The sequence below is a fragment of the Strix uralensis genome, chromosome 6 (assembly GCF_047716275.1).
Source record: "Strix uralensis isolate ZFMK-TIS-50842 chromosome 6, bStrUra1, whole genome shotgun sequence".
NCBI lineage: Eukaryota > Metazoa > Chordata > Aves > Strigiformes > Strigidae > Strix > Strix uralensis.
Window position 1 is genome coordinate 34,115,021 of NC_133977.1, and position 18,276 is coordinate 34,133,296.

General features: G+C 39.3%; 1 protein-coding gene across 4 annotated transcripts in view; it reads left to right on the top strand.

Moving 5' to 3' along the window:
• The window catches only part of KALRN (kalirin RhoGEF kinase), a 526,142-nt gene that overhangs the window by 298,201 nt on the left and 209,665 nt on the right, over nt 1-18,276 (top strand). For all 4 annotated transcript variants that reach the window (XM_074873623.1, XM_074873625.1, XM_074873626.1 and 1 more), the window contains exon 11: nt 6,274-6,465. In XM_074873623.1, coding sequence (XP_074729724.1) covers nt 6,274-6,465 — 192 coding nt within the window. The remainder of the gene's footprint in view (nt 1-6,273; nt 6,466-18,276) is intronic.

Consider the following 18,276-nt stretch of genomic DNA (forward strand, 5'->3'; position numbering starts at 1 on the left):
TTCTCACTGGAGACAGTAAGATCCTTTTTACTGTTTTCAGTGAGTGATGGATCAGGCTTTGAACTTTGTCTCGACATCCCATCTTCACAGCAGGAGTAATAATACTGAGATTTCATCTTTGGTGTTGAAGAGTCAAGTCATGACTCTAAAGAACATAAAGGAGATATCACATCAGAGAAAGCCTAATAAGTCTCCTAAGCTTCAGCCTGCAGGCATAAGATGGGATTCACATCACTAGTCTTTAGTCAAGAGGATCAGATCTAAGCTAGTCATCTGAGTTCTCTTTCTAGTCAGTACTTACTGGCCTCTAGAGATGCCATCTCTCCTGTGCCTTTTACACTGTAAAACCTAGGTGACAAAGCTCTCTGAATCAATATGAGGAACCTTTTCCTGGAACTGCCTTTCACAGCCCCAAAACTTGATTAATACAGAATAAGGCAGGCCAGTGCTGTCTCATTCCCCATCAGCATATCTAAACATCTAGTTCGGAACTGCAGTGTCTAGAGTATGTAGTTTGTGTTTAATGTGATAATGTATCTGATCACCTGCCCTGTTCCCCTACATCATGTTTCTCCTGATGTATACAACTAAACAACTTTCTCTGGTTGATCGTAATGGTTCACAACACATTGGAGATCTTGGAGACAGTTATCACGAAAACATCTCAAATATAATAAACAGCTGTAAAATACAGTGCAAGGGGAGATTGTTCTGAAAAAAAGTTGCCCAGATTTAGGGCACGAACTCTGCCCTAGACTACCATTAGACACAGCTATGTTCAATGTAATCTGCCTAGAAACATGTAGCAATAAACTAGTTACAAGTGTTATTGCTAGGAGTAGAAGGAAAACTACATGGAATCATTTTCTGAAAATGCATTTGGGTCGAAACCAAAATGCTGCACTAAATTGATTGCTGCCTTAAAAATGTGGGGGAGGGTCAGTGAAAACACAAATATGTATGATTGGTGTGTTCCCTTTTTTTTTTTTTTTTTTTTAAATTTAAAAGGATATTAAGATACTTGAATGCATCCAGAGAGGGGCAAAAAAGCTGGTGAAAGAGCTGAAACAAATGTCCTTTGAGGAGCGGCTGAGGACTCTGCATTTGTCTAGTTTGGAGAAAAGGAGGCTAAGGTCTGACTTCATTACTCTCTACAGCTTCCTGAGGAAGGGAACTGGAGAGGGAGGTGCTGATCTCTTCTCCCTGGGATCCAGTGATAGGACACATGGGAATGGTCCAAAGCTGTGCCAGGAGAGGTTTAGACTAGACATTAGGAAGCATTTCTTTACTGAGAGAGTGGTCAGACACTGGAACAGGCTTCCTGGAGAGGTGATCGATGCCCCAGGCCTCTCAGTGTTTTAAGATGCATTTTGACAATGCCCTTAACAACATGCTTTAACTTTTGGTCAGCCCTGAAGTGTTCAGACAGTTGGACTAGATGATGGTTGTAAGTCCCTTCCAATTGAAATAGTGTATCACATTCCATTGTAATCTGTTTCTGTGACTAAGATATTAGATTTCTTTAGGTTGCAATACATATCATAAATAAGAAAGACTAAATATTTCTGTTCTGCTGCCTCTAACCTTATATCAGTCCAAGAATACACTGATGCATTTTTCAGTATTTTTTCATTTATTTATTTATTTATTTTTAATTAGGATAAAAAGGCCAAATAGTTTCAAACCAGAATTGGGGCCCTTTGGTTGGTTTGTACTGAGCACTGCAATGCTATTTTCTCTGTAACAGACGAGGCCAAGCACAAACTGCATGCAGCCAGCACTCTCTGATGTTGAGAATCAGTGCAACTCCTGCTGTGGGTTAAAAAGATTTGGAGAGAGCAGTTGATGAAACACTTCTCTGGCACAAAGATTATTGACAAAAATGTTTGTTTCAACTTTAAGGAAATCTCTTAGGCAGTTTGCTGAAAGAGCTGTGTTTGGATAGTTCATTTCCAATGCAGTGATGGCTTCATATGCGCTAACCTGGAGACATGATGGAATCTCAGCTGAGATCTGCTACCTGGGTCAGAGTTGGAAATGGTTTCTGATGTTTTGGAGCTTGTTGGTCTGAAATCAAAGGAAAGAGTGATAAATGTAACAAGCAAATTTCACATTAGCCTTTTCATAAACCTTTTTTTTTTTTTTTTAATTTGCTAGAGAATATCAAACTGTTAATGATTAATGAACCAAAGTTACAGGGAGTCCTGTTAGTAATTACTACTATAGGATAAGACAATAATCTCCTCTGATTTGGAATTGTGGTACAGATTGTTGTATAGGTTTTGTTAGTCTATTTCTTTTCCATAATTGTGTTTCTTTTTTGTTATTTGCAAGAAACAGAAGAGGTATGAAAGTCTCCTGGTTCCATCTAAAATGAACTCCAAAAGCATAGATTACAGCCATTTCCACTATGAAACCTGAAGGGTGCAGTTTCATTTTCTGGTGTTTACAGATTTCACGATTGAAATAGACAATTATGCAAAGATTAGTATAGAAAGATTATTAAGAGATTTGAGATAGAAGTTGGTTTTGTGCTTGAAACAGTGCAGAAGTATGTAATGCTAGTTAGCAGATCACTAAGAATTTCAAGGGTTTGCACATGAAAGTTCTCTCAGGGGTTAATCCAACCTTAAGAAAAAATGCCACACAACCCTAAAATTTCAGAGAGTGTATAATTTTATAACTCATAGATTATGTTTCTGTGGAACCCATGCTATTGTTGTTTGACAGGAACCAATTTCCACAGATGCAGAGGAGAGATTCTTCTTCATGGGATCTCCCCTCTGGAGGAGGGATTAGCCATTTTTGGTGTCACCTTCCTCAGGATGCCACAGAAAACCTTCCATGGGTCTGAGATTTGCAGAAAAGGGGACAGCCATGATTGTCCTTCTACTGGCAAAAATTTCCTTATTCCAGAGTTTTGAATCTGGATGCCAGTTTAGAGATGAACCTAGATCCTGTGCTCCTGGTAGATCCTGCCAGATCTCAGAAGGGCTGGGAATCTGAGGTAACCTCTTCTGGCTGGGGTAGGAGGATAAGGAGACATTATATGCTTTTCTTCATCATAAGCCTTAATTCTCAGTTGGATTCACATCCGGCCTGATCCAGGGTTATGTCACACCAAAAAAGTACAAAGTGCTTCAAACAAATGAAATAAGGGTCTGTACTCTTCAGAGTTTACTAACAAGAGAGTGAGCTCAGGCTGAAAATGTATGAAGCAGGCAAGCAGTGCAGCATTATAGTACCAACCCAGATGAAGGTCTCAGGTTCGACACAGCTTTAGTTCAGCACTTGTAGAGAAATAGATGTGCATGAAAATACTTGATATGTGTAACAACTTCTGCTATGATTTATGTGCACTTTAAGCAAATGAACAGAACAAAAGTAGAGCAGGCCCTCACCAAATAACTAACCTCTAGCTTATTTGGCCTGTGCTGTGTTTATACCTCATCTGACAGTAGATGACAATCTGTTCATGAATATGTCAGACTCTGGAGTTCAAGGCAAGTGTGGTTAACTCCCAAATATGACTGCTTATCTGAAATGTATCTAAACCTCTTAAATCTGCAACAGTGAGCTGGAGATGTCTCAGCACCAGGCCTTCCTTCTAGAATGGGAGGGATAAAGCCATTAGTGTTTTCCTATCACAAACTGCACCTGTTTTTAAAACCCAGACACCTAGTTGTAAACTCAGTGGACAAAGATAAAAAAAGAGTTGAACAAAAATTTGCCCATACTTAAAATGCGCTGTGTTCAGGCTTCTTGTGCATGACACATTTATGCAAACGTGTCCAAAATTAGGTATGAATGCTTCAGGGAAACATCACTGTATGCTGACAGTGCCTGGCACAGCCCAGGGGAAACACTGCCTGTGCCTCTTTCCACATCCAGCCAGCTTCCTTGCAGAAAATCCCCTTTGCCTTTGGAGAACCTTGTGCTATACAAAGGGACTGCTGCAGGACCACTCCATACTTTACTGTCTGTGCAGTGTGGCCAGAGCCTCTGTTGAGGCCAATCTGTACTCTTTTTTATTCCCCAAAGTCTAGGGCTCAGCCTACACCCTTTTAACCATGCCGTATATTTATATCTGATCATTGTGTTGGTGAACTCACCTTATCTAGATGTAATTAGGTACAGCATATGTTGGAGTAAACCTGTAATGGTTTTCAGCAGAGAAGAATGTAAGTGTGTTAGGGACAAATGCAGCAAAGCTGTATTCATACTGTTTTTGAACAAAGGTGATTGTGTCCCAAATCTGTGCCATAAGCAAAGAGTGAATGCATTTGGAAATATACTAAATATTGTAAATAAAAGCAGGGAACAGCCTTCTCCCCAGGGAGCTGGACTGGTGTTTGAGCAGTTGTAGTGGTAATGTGTGAAAAACCTTAGAGTGGTGTAGACTTTGAAAAATAGTGCTAGCTTTGGCATTTGCTCCAAATACTATTGGAAGTGGATCATTCAGAAAGGATGCTGTTAAGTGAAATTGGACCCTAATTCAGATCATATTAAATGGAACATTTTTTACAAATTCTCAGCTAAAGAGGTTTCCAAAAAATGATTATTAAAACATAACATTTTGCCGCTGTTAACAACCTAACCATTATAGCAATGACCTGAAAGTGAGAGAATAAAAATTTACTATTGGTAACAAAACTGTCTAGAATATATTCTTCACAGTCCAAAAGGAGAAATGCAAATACTGTATATTTATAGTCAGCCCTCAGAAACTGGGAAAATGAACAGTGAATGAGCTGTTTTCTTTCTGCTTTTTATAACTGGAAATTTTTTCCCCCATTAAACACTTGGAAGCCAGTGTGCCACCTTTGTATTGAATATTTTCTTAAGCAACAATTATTGACTGCAGCAGGATATTATCTAAGTAAGAACAACATAACTTGGCTTTTATGTTTGACAGTGTTCCTTTAATGCTCAGAATTACATGTGTGTCCACAGTGTTCAAACGTATTTTGTGTATATGCATCAAGTTAATGCATTTTTAAACTGAGGAGGATTCTCAGTAGGATTTTGAAAAGGAAAGTGCTACAGTTCTAGTACTGATGGGAGGTTAAAACTCCAAGTGGGAGCAGTCTTAGGCCAACACCGAGCATTTCTGAAGATCTCACCCAGTACTGGAAACACCCTTAAGCTAATATCTTTGTCTCTCCTTATTTTTGTGTGTTAAATGCTACAGAGCTATTGGCCTCAACTCGAGTGACGAAAGCTTTTCTATGGCAGCAAGGACTGGCTATGTTTAGTTGGCTAAACGTAGCTGACTGAACCACGGCTCCATGGCTATGGAGAACATGACTGCACTCCCTTTCCATTTCTGCTGTTATTTATGAGACTCTCTGGTGTATTAGTTCAGTGGTCTTTTCCAGAAACGTGAAAGAGGGAGAGAAAGGATGGGCAGGTAGTTTGAAAGCTGAGGTAAATTTGGTGGAATTCACCTCTGTTTGTCCACAGTCTGGCATGTCTCAGGTACATCACTTAGCTTCTGCATTCTTCAGTTCCCTCTCTGTAAAGCAGGGGTAATACATCTCATATTGCAAAGGCTGTGGCTATGGGGTGAGTCTATCAGGATGATGAAGTGTTCAAATTCTTATGTAATGGAGGGCAGGTATGTGCCTCAGACAAACTGGAAATGATACCCCTCCAAAGCAATCTGAGTGTTACATATTGGCAGCTGCAAGCTAATCAAATAGGCACTCTGTTTAGAAATACAATGCAGAACAGTAGATCAGAGGAAGAAATGAAGAAGGAACCTGAAGACACAGTCTTCTCAAGTTATCTCACAAAAGCCAGTAAAAGGCAAATGTTTCTTGAAGCTGAGACATCTTTGGTTAACATGATTACATGCTGTAATGTGATAGCTGTTGGGAGGCCTTCACAACGAGCTTCTAGCCAAGTGTCACATGAGGCACTGTAGGCTTCTGAGGTGGTTAGTCCCACTTGCTTCATTACATTATCTTTGAGAAATTCCAGGGGACTTGGAAATAAACAAGTGCACAGTCCTGTTGCTGTGCCTGGCAGGATTGGGCTGGGGTGGTGTGTTTCAAATAAGAAATTATTTCACATGTACTCAGGGATTAGTCTATGTGGCTTTATACATTCCCCTTTCACAGAGGGCAGTGCCAATAGGAATTATTACTATTGTTTTAAAACTCTGGTAATCATTTGCTTTCATGCCTTTGAAAGTATAAACAGCCTGTTTCAGGGGTTTACTTGCCACAGTTCTATTACTCATACTCCGTTTCTTACTTTGTTTGCTGGTAGAATACATACACCAATGCAGACAAGCTTTTGGAGGCTGCAGAGCAGTTGGCTCAGACTGGGGAATGTGACCCTGAAGAGATCTATAAAGCAGCCCGGCATCTGGAAGTACGGATTCAGGACTTTGTCCGGAGGGTGGAACAGAGGAAACTTCTCTTGGACATGTCAGTCTCCTTCCATACCCACACCAAAGAGGTAAGATGTGCATGAGGGAATTTTTCTGTGTATTGCTGAGTGCTGCAAGAGTCTGACTCTGAAAACTCAGATGACATAAAAAAGGCATCTTCACCGCGCAGGACTGATATCCAGTTCATCTGATGCATATGACTAACTGTTGTAAAGAGGAAATAAAATGTGAATGAAACATATGAATGATATAGTACACTAAAATATAGGAACAGTATATCTAACATATCAAGCAGTGCTTAATTCACAACTAGAATGTATTGCTATAAAGTAAGAATTCTCTTGTGAGAACATGAGTTGATATTAACACATTAGGTCTAAACATGCTAGCAGTGTGATAAGTATCCTCAGAAGGATTCCATTTGAATGTCATGTTAATTAATGTAGCCATTATTATTATGTGTTACTGAAAATCTTACATTGTTTAATGAGGCAGACTTCACTTTTCAAAATTACGGTTAAAGAGCACATAGCCACGTACTGATACAGTGAATCAGTGAGGACATGAATAAATGCTGTTTAGTGTAATTGAAAAATATCCAGAGATAAGGCTGTCTCGCCAGAGATACAGTGGACAGGACATCAAATGGGAGGCCACTGGGGATGTAATTAAAGCATACTTCACATTTTTCTGCAGACCAAAGGCCATTCAGTGATGAGTGACATTTAAAGACTGGGTTTCTGCTGAGAGAGATGGAATTAGTCAGAATGGTTGTTTTCATGCTCTGCAGCATCTGTTTGCAAAACACCCTTGATCAGAAAGATGCTCTTAGAAGCTGAAAGCTTTGCCTGTGTTTGTTGATTTACATATTACAAACAAGTTGTGTATAGCAGGCTTCAGTGTGTTGGGGAGCCTCCTTAAATAGAAAGTGTATGCACACGTTCATATATATATATATATATATATATGGAAGATGGAGTTACAGTGTGTCCATTATAGCTGTTGATACATGAAGGTTTTCCTTTTACATCCTGCTTCTGCAATATACTAAAATCTAGTTACTTTAAGCTTGTGAATAGTACTATTGTTTCCAGAGTACCTCAAACGCTTGCAGCTATGTTGGTTTGCCACAGGGGAAACTTAATTGGTTATTTCCTCAGTCAAAATTATTTCATAACAGTTTCCTACTGTGATTAACCTTGTTTCACCTATGCAGGTGGTGACTGGTAACTCAAAGATAGGCATGACTCCAGGAAGTTATCAGTATAATATGTTTTCTATCATCTAAATTTCTTCTGATGATTACTGGTACTGTGCAGCCTAATGTGTTTGGGAACTCGAGCTTCCCTGTATGAAGGGTTTTGGATTGCAGTGCACTATCCTTGCTTCTGCCCTTCTTCAACAAAAAGGGAATTTACGTGCTCCACTCACCTGGTTTTAATGAGCCCTGTTTCGGTGTATAAAAATGCAGATGTATAAAAGTGCACATCTTTTTTGAAAATTACAAAACCAGTCTTTTGTGACAGCATCAGTGCTGTTTAGTAGATATTGAGAGTAAACCCTAGATCTCTGCTTCGTTGAGATTTACCCATGGGACAGATTGGTGCTGCGATGCCCTTTTGGAAAGCTTGGTAAGTACTTTCTGTCAGTTTTAGGGAAATCCAGAGTGGACAGACTCCGGGTGCCTCTCTCTCTCCAGAGGGACAGTTGAGAGAGCTGTAACATAAAATGGGACATCAGCAAAGTCAGGGTGGACCCAGGAATCCACATTCATCAGAATGAATGACAGCAATTGGGTTGGGTGCAAAGAAGCTGCTAAAGTTATTGCAGTCTCCAGCAGTTCCCCAACGCTGGAGGATGCACAGTACCTCTGCAAGAGAAAGGAAGTTTTCACTCATTTATCCCTGTGTTAATTCCCTCCCGTGGGGGCCAAACACTCATCTTTTGCAGGTTTGCTGAATTTCATTGTGTGTCACTACCTGCCTCCTTCAGTGACACATTTCTGCACTGGTGTGAGTCACACAGCCCAATACCTCATTTTTTTGCCAAAAATATAAGTGAGGAAATTGCTGCAGTTTTAGTATTTGTCTGCCAGCTGTGGGGATCCCCAAAGACACAGTGAAGTAAGCAAAGACTTCCAGGGGTGAACTAGTACAAAGGGCAAAGCATTACAAGAAGAGAGCCTTAGCGCATGTTTGGATCTGCATTTGCCTTTTTATGCTATAAATAGATTGGCTCAAGTAGAAATAACACGTTGTCTGGCCTTGCTTAGCCCTTCATGTGTATTGTAAAATGTGGAGTTAACCAATGTAATTGTCATTCTTCAATATGAATATAAAGCAGATAGCTGGATTCCTCAAAAATGAAGAAATACAAATGTCCTTCCTTTACCACCATGCCTATGATAGTATTACGTTCTTTCTCTGTTTCACACCAACTGGTCTCAGCTGGTTCCTCCCTAGGCTCTGATTAGGGCCCCAGGGAGACCTCCCAGCCTACAGAGCTAGGCTGGACCAAATGCAGGTTCTTGCTCTAGCCACTTGCCCAGGGTGAGATCTGCACCATCCATGCTCATTTTGTGAAACTGCTTAAAAATAAATTCACTGTATTTGCTGGGATTTCAGTCCCAAACCACAAAGATAACATTCAGTTCCAATTTTAAACTCAGGATTTATCAAACAAAATTCCCTTTGGGTCAGTAGCAGTTTTAGTTGAGTTAAAGAGTTCAAAATCAGATTGAAATTATAGCAAATGTCAAGGCAAAAAATTCTTTTGCTGCAGCAGGAAAATACAGGGAGATCTGAGATCCATTGCTGCTGTTTTACGAGGAGGCATTCCAGTTACAGTGCTGGCACATGCCTCCCTGATTAACTTTGTCCCTCCTACCTGCCATGCTGTGCCTGTGCTGGACTGTATTATGCCCATCGAAACCCATCCCCTGGGAGTGTCTCGGGGCAAGGAGAAAGCAGTTTGGCTGGCATGTTAACATGTTTAACACCTGATATATTTTGCATTATTCTAGAAGGCATTATTAGTTACGTAATAATAGCCATCATTATTAATTTCATCCTCTGTAGTTCTTACAACTATTTCTTAAACTATTAACAACTGCTTCTCTTATGTCCTTGGAAATGAATAAACAGTTCCCTTCATGTTTTCTTGGCAATAATGTAGAAAACTATGGCCTAGATGTATTTTTCATCTAAATTTACAAAATTCTTATTATTTCTTGCTATATTAATCTACTGAGACAGAACTGGTGAAAGAATTAAGTAGAATTGGTCTTACTGACATGTTTTTTGTGGAAGTATTCTAAATACCTTCCTACAAGGAACATGTAACTTCTGACATCTCCCTAGCACAGATGAATTGCATTTCTGATGTGATAATTCTCAGGTGGGGATGAGTACATTGATCGTGAATTTCACACTGCTTCACCTGTACTCTCTACACCTCTTCATCTCCGCATGTGACTACTCAGATTTGCAGCACCTGAGAAACTTTTAACAGCTCTCATTTTTACAAAAGTGATCTTCTCAAATAAATGTTTCCTTTTGTAATCTACCTTGCTAGAATTTCTCCAGGACAATATACAGTGTTGAATTAGGGAGTCATTTAAATCCAGATGTCCCATGAGCAATGAAAGTTAAGAGTGGCTTTTTTATAATACAGTAGACTTGAATCACTGCTCGTTTCATGTGAAAGCACTATAAGAGGATTCTTTCTGCTAAACACTGACTTATACAGTTGAAGGTATATGAAAAAGACTGTCAATTAAGCATAACTATAATTTTGATTAATTTTTAAGTGGCCTTACTTAACAATACCTGCAATAGACTGAAACGGCGACTTTCTGGTACTGTAAAAACATTTTAGAGGCACAAATTTAGAGCGGTCCCCTAAGTGATTGTTAGTGTCATAACTCATCGGTAATGTAGTTGTCCTATTGCCATGCCTGTAAAAAAGATGTTGTGTGTCCCACTGTCCTACAGTATTCATTACGGTCTCTTAGTTTATACTCAGTATTTTCATACCCTTTTAGGCCAAGGCATTCCTGATGGTGTGAGCAGAAACCTGGTATACCTTGGGAATCAAATCCAGTTATCTATATGACAGGGTAAAGTTATAAATTATCACTGGGATAAATGCATTCAACAGACTTGTACCTGAATAATTTCTCTCAGGATTAAGTGTGATTGAATTCAGGTTCTTACTTCAAATCTGATTCAGTTATTAGCAGGATTGTCAGATCTTGCAGTTTTGTCACAAATCTCATGATAGTTGATGTTTTTCTGTGAGCTCTCAGCTGCTGAGATCAAATGATGATACAGGATTCTTGTCTGTCATTTCATTTTGTTTAAAAGAAAATAGTTTTTGAGCCTCCTGGAGAAGAGGTTGCAGATGTGATAAAATCACACCCTGAAGACTCAAAAACCTCAAGGCAAATAATAAAAACATCTTGTAATTCATTGTCTGAATCTTAATACTTTACATTGGTCTCACAGTTTTATACTTATGGTTCTGAAGTGTACTTTACAATTCCAAGTATAAAAATGTAGACACAAAGGAGCACTGTCACCATTTCCGTATAATTAAAAACTTTTAAAATCCTCTTGCATAGTTAAATGATGACTTAGCATCTTGTAGATGTCTTTACTTTCTGTACAAATTTTCTTCTCTGTTTAGCAATCACAGTTTTGTTTTGCCTGGCTTAAAGTGACAGGAAATACTGCTACCATCAGTTTCTGATACAGCTTCAGTGCTGGGGGTTTAAACAACAGTATAGAAAAGCCTGGGAATTAGTTTTGTCAACTAAGTGTTGAGGTGAGGCTACACATAGATAGCTCTGTGTGACATCTACATGCAAATAAATTCTTGGTTTCATCAGCGGGATTTTAAGGTTTTAGGATTAATGTAGGTGTTTAAGACCAATGTATTCTCTGTATAACTGGAGCAAAGATTTGTTCTGTTACTTGTATTGGCTGATAATGCAGTTGCTAATTTAAGTTCAAGAAGGGACTTCACTGAATTTAGATCCATTTACAGTATATGGGTCTTACCTGAACTACAGAGCAGTTCTATAATTGCTTCATAGGTCTTTGGGGCATGAAAATCATGCTTTGCCACCTCTAGGTTTCTCATTTCTTAATGGGTTTCAGATTATCACTTTTGTGTTGCGTTGAGTCCAGCAAGACAGAAGCAAAAAGCAGGAGAGGCAGTAGTGTGATTTCAGGTCATGTGCCCTGTGCTTTGCTGGCCCTATGGTAGGTCAGAGAGCAATAGGATGGGGTGCTCAGTGCCTTCAGTTCCATGTAGAGCCTGCCAGGTCTACCTGGCACACAGAATGAGGAGATGAGTATGCTTAGGAAATATTTAATGTTGAGAAAAATGAACTACCAAACTCTTAACAGGTTCTTACTGTACATGTGCAAACTGGAACTGGGCAGAAGTCTTCTGAGTGACCAAATTTGGGCAAATTTTCACAGGGATGACATAATGTATATTCTTGACATCAAGGCTAAACCCTGCAAAATTTCAAACCCTTGCTTAAAAGCATGGAGGGTCTGGAGCATCTCATGTGAGCAGAAATAAGACTCCTTTTCTAACACAGGCAAAATAACTCTTTTTTTCCCCTTCCTCTCATTCTGGACCTTTTACCTCAAAATTCATCAAGTTCAGCCTTAGGCAGGTACCTGGTATGGAAAGTTTCACTCTGAACAGCTTGTCTGATAAGGCTGTGAGAAACTGAGAGCAAAGTCCTAGACCATTAAGTGTCAGGCAACTTCCTATATAGACCTAAATTGTTTTGGTCAGCAGGTCACCTTGGTCACCCCATATATATCAGTGGGGTCACTCAAGTGAGTAATGGGAGTGGGTTTACCCTGTCAGTTAGGAACAGTAACAGTGTTTTATTGCAGGCACTGCTAACTTAATTTTGCTTGATAACCAAGACCTGTAAAATTAAATTCTCTCTGCTTCAGTTGAATATCATGATTAGGAGATTATTTCAGTGTAGTTCACTAATTTTGACAGGGCTTGGCCCTCACGTTCTGGCAGAGTTGCTGGGAAGCAAGGAGCAGAAAGCTCATGGAGCTAAGGTTGGCTGCTGTTGACTCTCATCAGAAGAGTTGATAGAATCTATCAAAGTTAATCATGGAGCAAACATGACTAGTTCTGGGATATATTGTATAATCCTGTCGTTCATTGTAAATTGACCTGGGATTCAAAGTTAATGTTACTGAACTTAATAATTTGTTGTTTGACTTTAACTGTTAATATTGACATTTCAGAGCAATCACCCATCAGCTAATAGAGACTTGTGATGAAGGGGATAATCAGTTTAGCAATTCCACTTGCTGGCAACTTCTAGAAGTCCTGAAAAGGTCTTGTTCTCTGAACATGTTTACCACAAAGTATTTGTCTTACACACTTAGACACTGCTCCTGTCCTGGACAATGCTTTTGTTCCCTTTCTCATATTACGGCCAGATTTAAAAAACAATGGAAGCATAAAACACTAAAATGACCCAAACTGGAACTCTGCACATAAAATATTCACTGACCCTTTTCAGGGTTAGAATGAAGCACCACGTGCCTTGCTTAAAAGCTAGAAATTTTGGTCCTTCAATGGGATAAAATTAACGGCTGAGATACATACAAAGCAGCATACAAAATTGGACTTCAGAAATATCTGCCCCTCTTCTCACTGCAGGGCTGTGAAACATCAAACTTTAAATTTGTGCCTCTTACAAGTATGAACGTTGTTTTTGCTGGGAGCTGAATCAGTGTAGTTTGATGGGGGGAGTATTATAAGCAGAAAAATCACAAGATAAGGGGGAGAAACAAGCAAATGCTTTTATAAAGGATTAAGTTAACGATGATATTTTAAAAAAAAAAAAAAAAAGTGCTCAGTTCCTAAACATTCTGATAATTCCATCAGAGCTGAATTTGCAGGCAGAGAGTAGAGGATGCGGGAGAAGTGAACTGCCAGAGCTGCACATACAGTTAACGTGTGTGCAGGCCTTTGCTTGAGTGGCAGATTCCTTGGAGAAAACAAATACGTTGCCAGCTTACTGTTATCATTCTGATAATTGGGGCTGTAGAGAGGGCTCTGCTGGTATAAAAAGTGTTATTTTTGTGTGAGCTATGTAAAAATTCACTTGGGATTATCAGCAATCAACTACCATGAAGCAGCAAAATAAGAGCAAATCCCTCTCCAACTCCAGAGCATAGACTGTTACTTTGACCAAAATGCAAACATTCACCAGTGATTCACATTGGTGGTTTCTTTGCAGAGTTAAATCTTGTCTGTAAAGCTACCAAAGATCTGGGATTGAGGAACCAAGACAGATGGTGTGGTGCAGGGTGTCCCTCTTTCCTGTCCACTTGTCTAGAAGCAAGATTTTTTCATGAAGGATTAAGAAGCTATGGATAAAGAAAGCTGTGGTATCCTGGCAGCACATCCCGCTCTTGAGCAGGGGAGTTTGAAGCACAGCCAGACCGCAAGTGAATAAAATTCTGCCATCTGTGACGGCAAAAAATTGTAAGACAGAATCAAGGTAATAATAATTAAATGCTTGTAAATGCAGCCACATAAACCAAATGTCAGGAAGTCAAACCTGCAGCAGAGTAAGGGCAAGTGCATGGAAGCAAAGTTCTTTACATCATTCTGCCATGTGCTAGCCAAAGGATTCCGCAGACTGCATTTAAGTTCACACTTTGCTATCTGCATTTTTCAGGCCATTCATCAGCATTTTGACTCACTGCTTGACTTCACTCAAGTACCATCACTGGCTTTTGAGGGCCCTTGTATGTGTTTGTGTGTTATGGAGACAGGTCTCCAGCCTGTATGCCTTGCTCTCCAGATAACAGTGGTTCATACTGCAGCTACAAGGGTATTTTATGAGCACCTTTAAACGGGATGTGCCAACTCTCATAAAGTACCCTTTTATTAGTCATATTACAGCCCATTTTCCCAATTTCCTGAAGCTGATGAAGATGAGCTTCTCCCAGTTTCAGGATATGGGCCTGCAGCTTTTACTGCTGTATACAAAGACAATGGAGTGGGCAGCCAGTGCCTGTGATAATTTGTGTACTGAGTAAATCTTCATCAGAGCCACATAGGGACATTTCTGTAAACTCAATAGACACATTGTATTGGACCTTAAGTAAACATATGCAACAGGGTCTATACAACTAGTTTAAAATGGTTACTGTCAGTGTAGTGGTTCAAGTTGATGGATACAATAAGACTGTTTGGTCTGAGAAAAGTCCCACAGTTTGTTTAATCCTTAGCAAGTTTCAGAATGATTCAGAACTGTCACAGGTGATTTATTTCTAGATTCCTAGGGTGCAGTGCACAAAGTTGCACAAAAGGCTCAAAGCAGTAGATCAGGGTCAGCCTGCAAGTAATATGGCCAGTCACTAGAAAAAGCATGGAGGGAAGAGGTAGTGCAACTCCCATTTGAGAAATAATGAAACATTTAGAACCAGTGAACAATTTAGAGGAAAATGTAATGGTACCTGCATTTATTTAAGTAAATTGCTAAAGTTGTAGTGTATGTTTTACGGCTATGGAAAGCTCCTCCTGCACCAAATTGTACTGTATTACACAGGTGTAAAGCTGAGTAAATCTTTTGATGTAGGAAGAACTTCTCCAAGCCTATTACCACTATAATCAAGTGCAGAATTTGATTTTCTTAGTACAATAACTGCAGTTAATTATATCCAGATTCATAATTACAAATAACTTACATTAAAATTACACTAGAAGAGGAACATGTTTTTGCAATTCATGATAGTGGCAGAAGAAGCAGAGAACATGTACTTCTGATTCTTCAGTTATAAGCCAACTTTCTCTCCTGGTGTGAATAGTCCCTGAATTACATTTACATGACCTTGGGCTGGGGATCTACACAGTCCCTGATGTAAGCGTAGCTACCCAAGTCATGTTTCCCTTGAGAGGAGATTATTTTGTGCTATATCAATCTGGGCCATGCAGGACTTGGAAAAAGCATCAAATGTTTAGGCATTGCAAATCCTTTTGCCATAGGCAAGGTTACTAATTAAAAAGTGTCAGCATACAGAAGCACCAGATGCAGCCCAACCAAGGATGAATGTCAAGAAATTGGCGAGGAAAAGGGAAAAAGCAAGAAAGAGGTTAGGAAGAGATCAGATGGTTTTTTTTCACAGAATGTTCCCTGTCTTTCCACTCATCATTTCTTCCCTACTAGTTTGGTGGTATCTGACAACATTACTTCTTGCAGCAGAGTGTCTCATCAGCTATACCTTACCCTGGGAGTCACATATTGTGGCATTTTATATGTAGTGTCTGGTCATATCCCATCTTGTCACATTTTATTAGGTATGCTGTCATTGTGTGACACTGGTGGCATGCAGTCACGTTACAGTTCATCATTACATACATTGTTTTCTATGTTTCTGTTGACATTTCCATGAGACCTTGAATGTGACTTTGGAAAATGTTATTGAAATACGCTTCCAATTTATAACAACCATCAGTTCTTTCAACTGAAACAGCACTGGATGCATTCTAAGTGTGAATAAACATCAGCTGATTAAGGTTAATTGTGCTGAAAAATTTTATCTCCATCATGTTGGTGTGGGGAAATCAAGGTAGAAAAAGCAATTTCCTAAAGGCTGTGCAGTGAAGCTAGATTCACAACAACACTTGAACAGGTGCTTAAACATAAGCACAGGCTGAACTCCTTCCACAAATTAACCTGAACTTGGGGTCTATGTGACTTCCTAATGTGTATTATGAAAAAGCTAGATGTTACGGCTCAGACTAGGTTTGTATAAGCCTGGCATAGTAACAGAGGAAAATAGGGTTGATGGGCATCTCTGGAGCAATTCTGTTTGTGTCTGGGTTTTTTTTTCTCAACCTGCCCTTGGTTTTCTGCACACTTATGTTACAACTCATGGAGTGGAAGCAGTGCAAATCAGGTGGGAAAAGAGGGTCCCCATATTTCACTGTATTCTTCTGTGTTCTGCTCTAGCCTTCATTGCTGTGATGGATGTTCACTTTACTGAGCTGTCATGAGCATCCTTTTGAGGCCTGCTCTGCAACACATGACACTTCTCTGGCATAGTAAAGGCATAGAACGTATACCCTGGAAAGTTGCTTGTTTCCATTAACATCCTTGTTTTGAACAACTAGCAAAAATGTTGTGCAATAGTATTTCTCATGGATTGAACTGACTGGTTCTTTGCTTTTCACTGGCCTTATTACTCGGTGTTTTTAAACTGGTTTTGAGGGGATTCAAACTCATCTCTGGCATTTGCAAATAGCAGCATATGAACACTGGGTGTTTAAGTTATTCCAAGATTTTCTTAGCAATCTCTCCGGGTTTTAGATTTTGTTTAAAGTGGTCCCTTGCTCTAAGTCAGAAGCATTAATTTCTAGGTAACAGGCACAGATGTCCTTCAAACCTCCAGTAAGTGGTCTCATTAAGTACTTCAGTAAAATGAAGGGTATTGCATCAGATGAAATAGCTGGGAATAAAAAGCTGTATTGTCTCTTGGATGGAGGGAAACTGCCTGTGTTTTATATCCAAGACAGACGCAGAAGTTGTTACAATGCATGAGAGGTGCCAGATGCTCCCCCAGAAGAAGGGGGGAGGGGTGTCATTCTTCTTTTCCACTGGTCTAGTAATCAGAAGAGAGTAGTTGTGCTTGCTTAAAGCCATGGCTACCTAGATAAATAAAGCCTCAGCTCTGGAGCATCTGCGGACCTTTAGTGTGGATGTTTTAGAGCTAGGTATTTGCCTTAGACTTCTGGGTAGCTGACAACTATAACATTTTTAGACGTACTTTGCATGGGTCAGATTTGTGGCTGGATCTCTCTGATGGACTTAATTTAGGTTTTACCACTAATGTGTTAACATTTCCATATCCAATTAATCATACCAAAGCACAGATTAATTTGAAGGAAGTACAAAGATTATTTTTGTGTTATTTCTTCATTGTTTTCCAGGATTCTGTATCTTTGGTTTAGTACATGTTAAGTAATACAATGCAGAGATTATTTCCTTTTCTGGACATGTGCATCACTGGCAAGTAAAGTCACCACAGCTGGATGTGAAAATATTGTGTTAGTATTTGAAATGTCTACATGCATCTACATATGCCCCCTGTACAGTAGTTTGGATTATGTTTATGAATGGGACAGGTGCTCACAGATTTTACTTGTGCTAAGAATAAAAGAAGTCAGTTTCTGCAAATATGAGATAAATGTCCTATGTAGTATGTCAAATTTCAATGAAAAATTGAAATGGTTCACTCAGTCTAAGCTAGCTATCTGTTTAGAGTAGGTCACAGCATGAATTATGAAATGAGCAAGGTGACTGGTGATTTGGGGCTTAATAGTCAGGATTTTTTTAAATCGGTGGAATAGTTACATTGGAATTAAACATCAAGCCCTAATAGGGACTGATTTTCCTGAGCTGTGACAAACAGGATGTGATTTCTATTTTATGATTAACAGCTCTTCTGACTCTGGTATTGCAGTGACATGGAGTTCATCTTTTCATTGCTGTGACATTCAAGTGGGGCTTGGTAGTAGTTTAGTTCAGGTGCTATTGTAGCCTATAACCTAGGAAGTTTTTAAATCAGGTTCATATTGTAAATTGTTCCTGAAAGATCTTCCTAATCTTATTAATATTGACTGATTCTTTGTATTAGGATTTCCCAGGGATTGGTGGAGTCTAAAGGATTAAAGGCCTCTGAGTCAAGGATGACCTAGATTCTGATAGATTTTATTATTCAAATCCTTACAATCAGAGGTCATTAATGGAAACATCTGAAGCTAATACGAGTTAATATATTTGAGTGCTTTCTGAAATTAATGAGCCTTTTGGT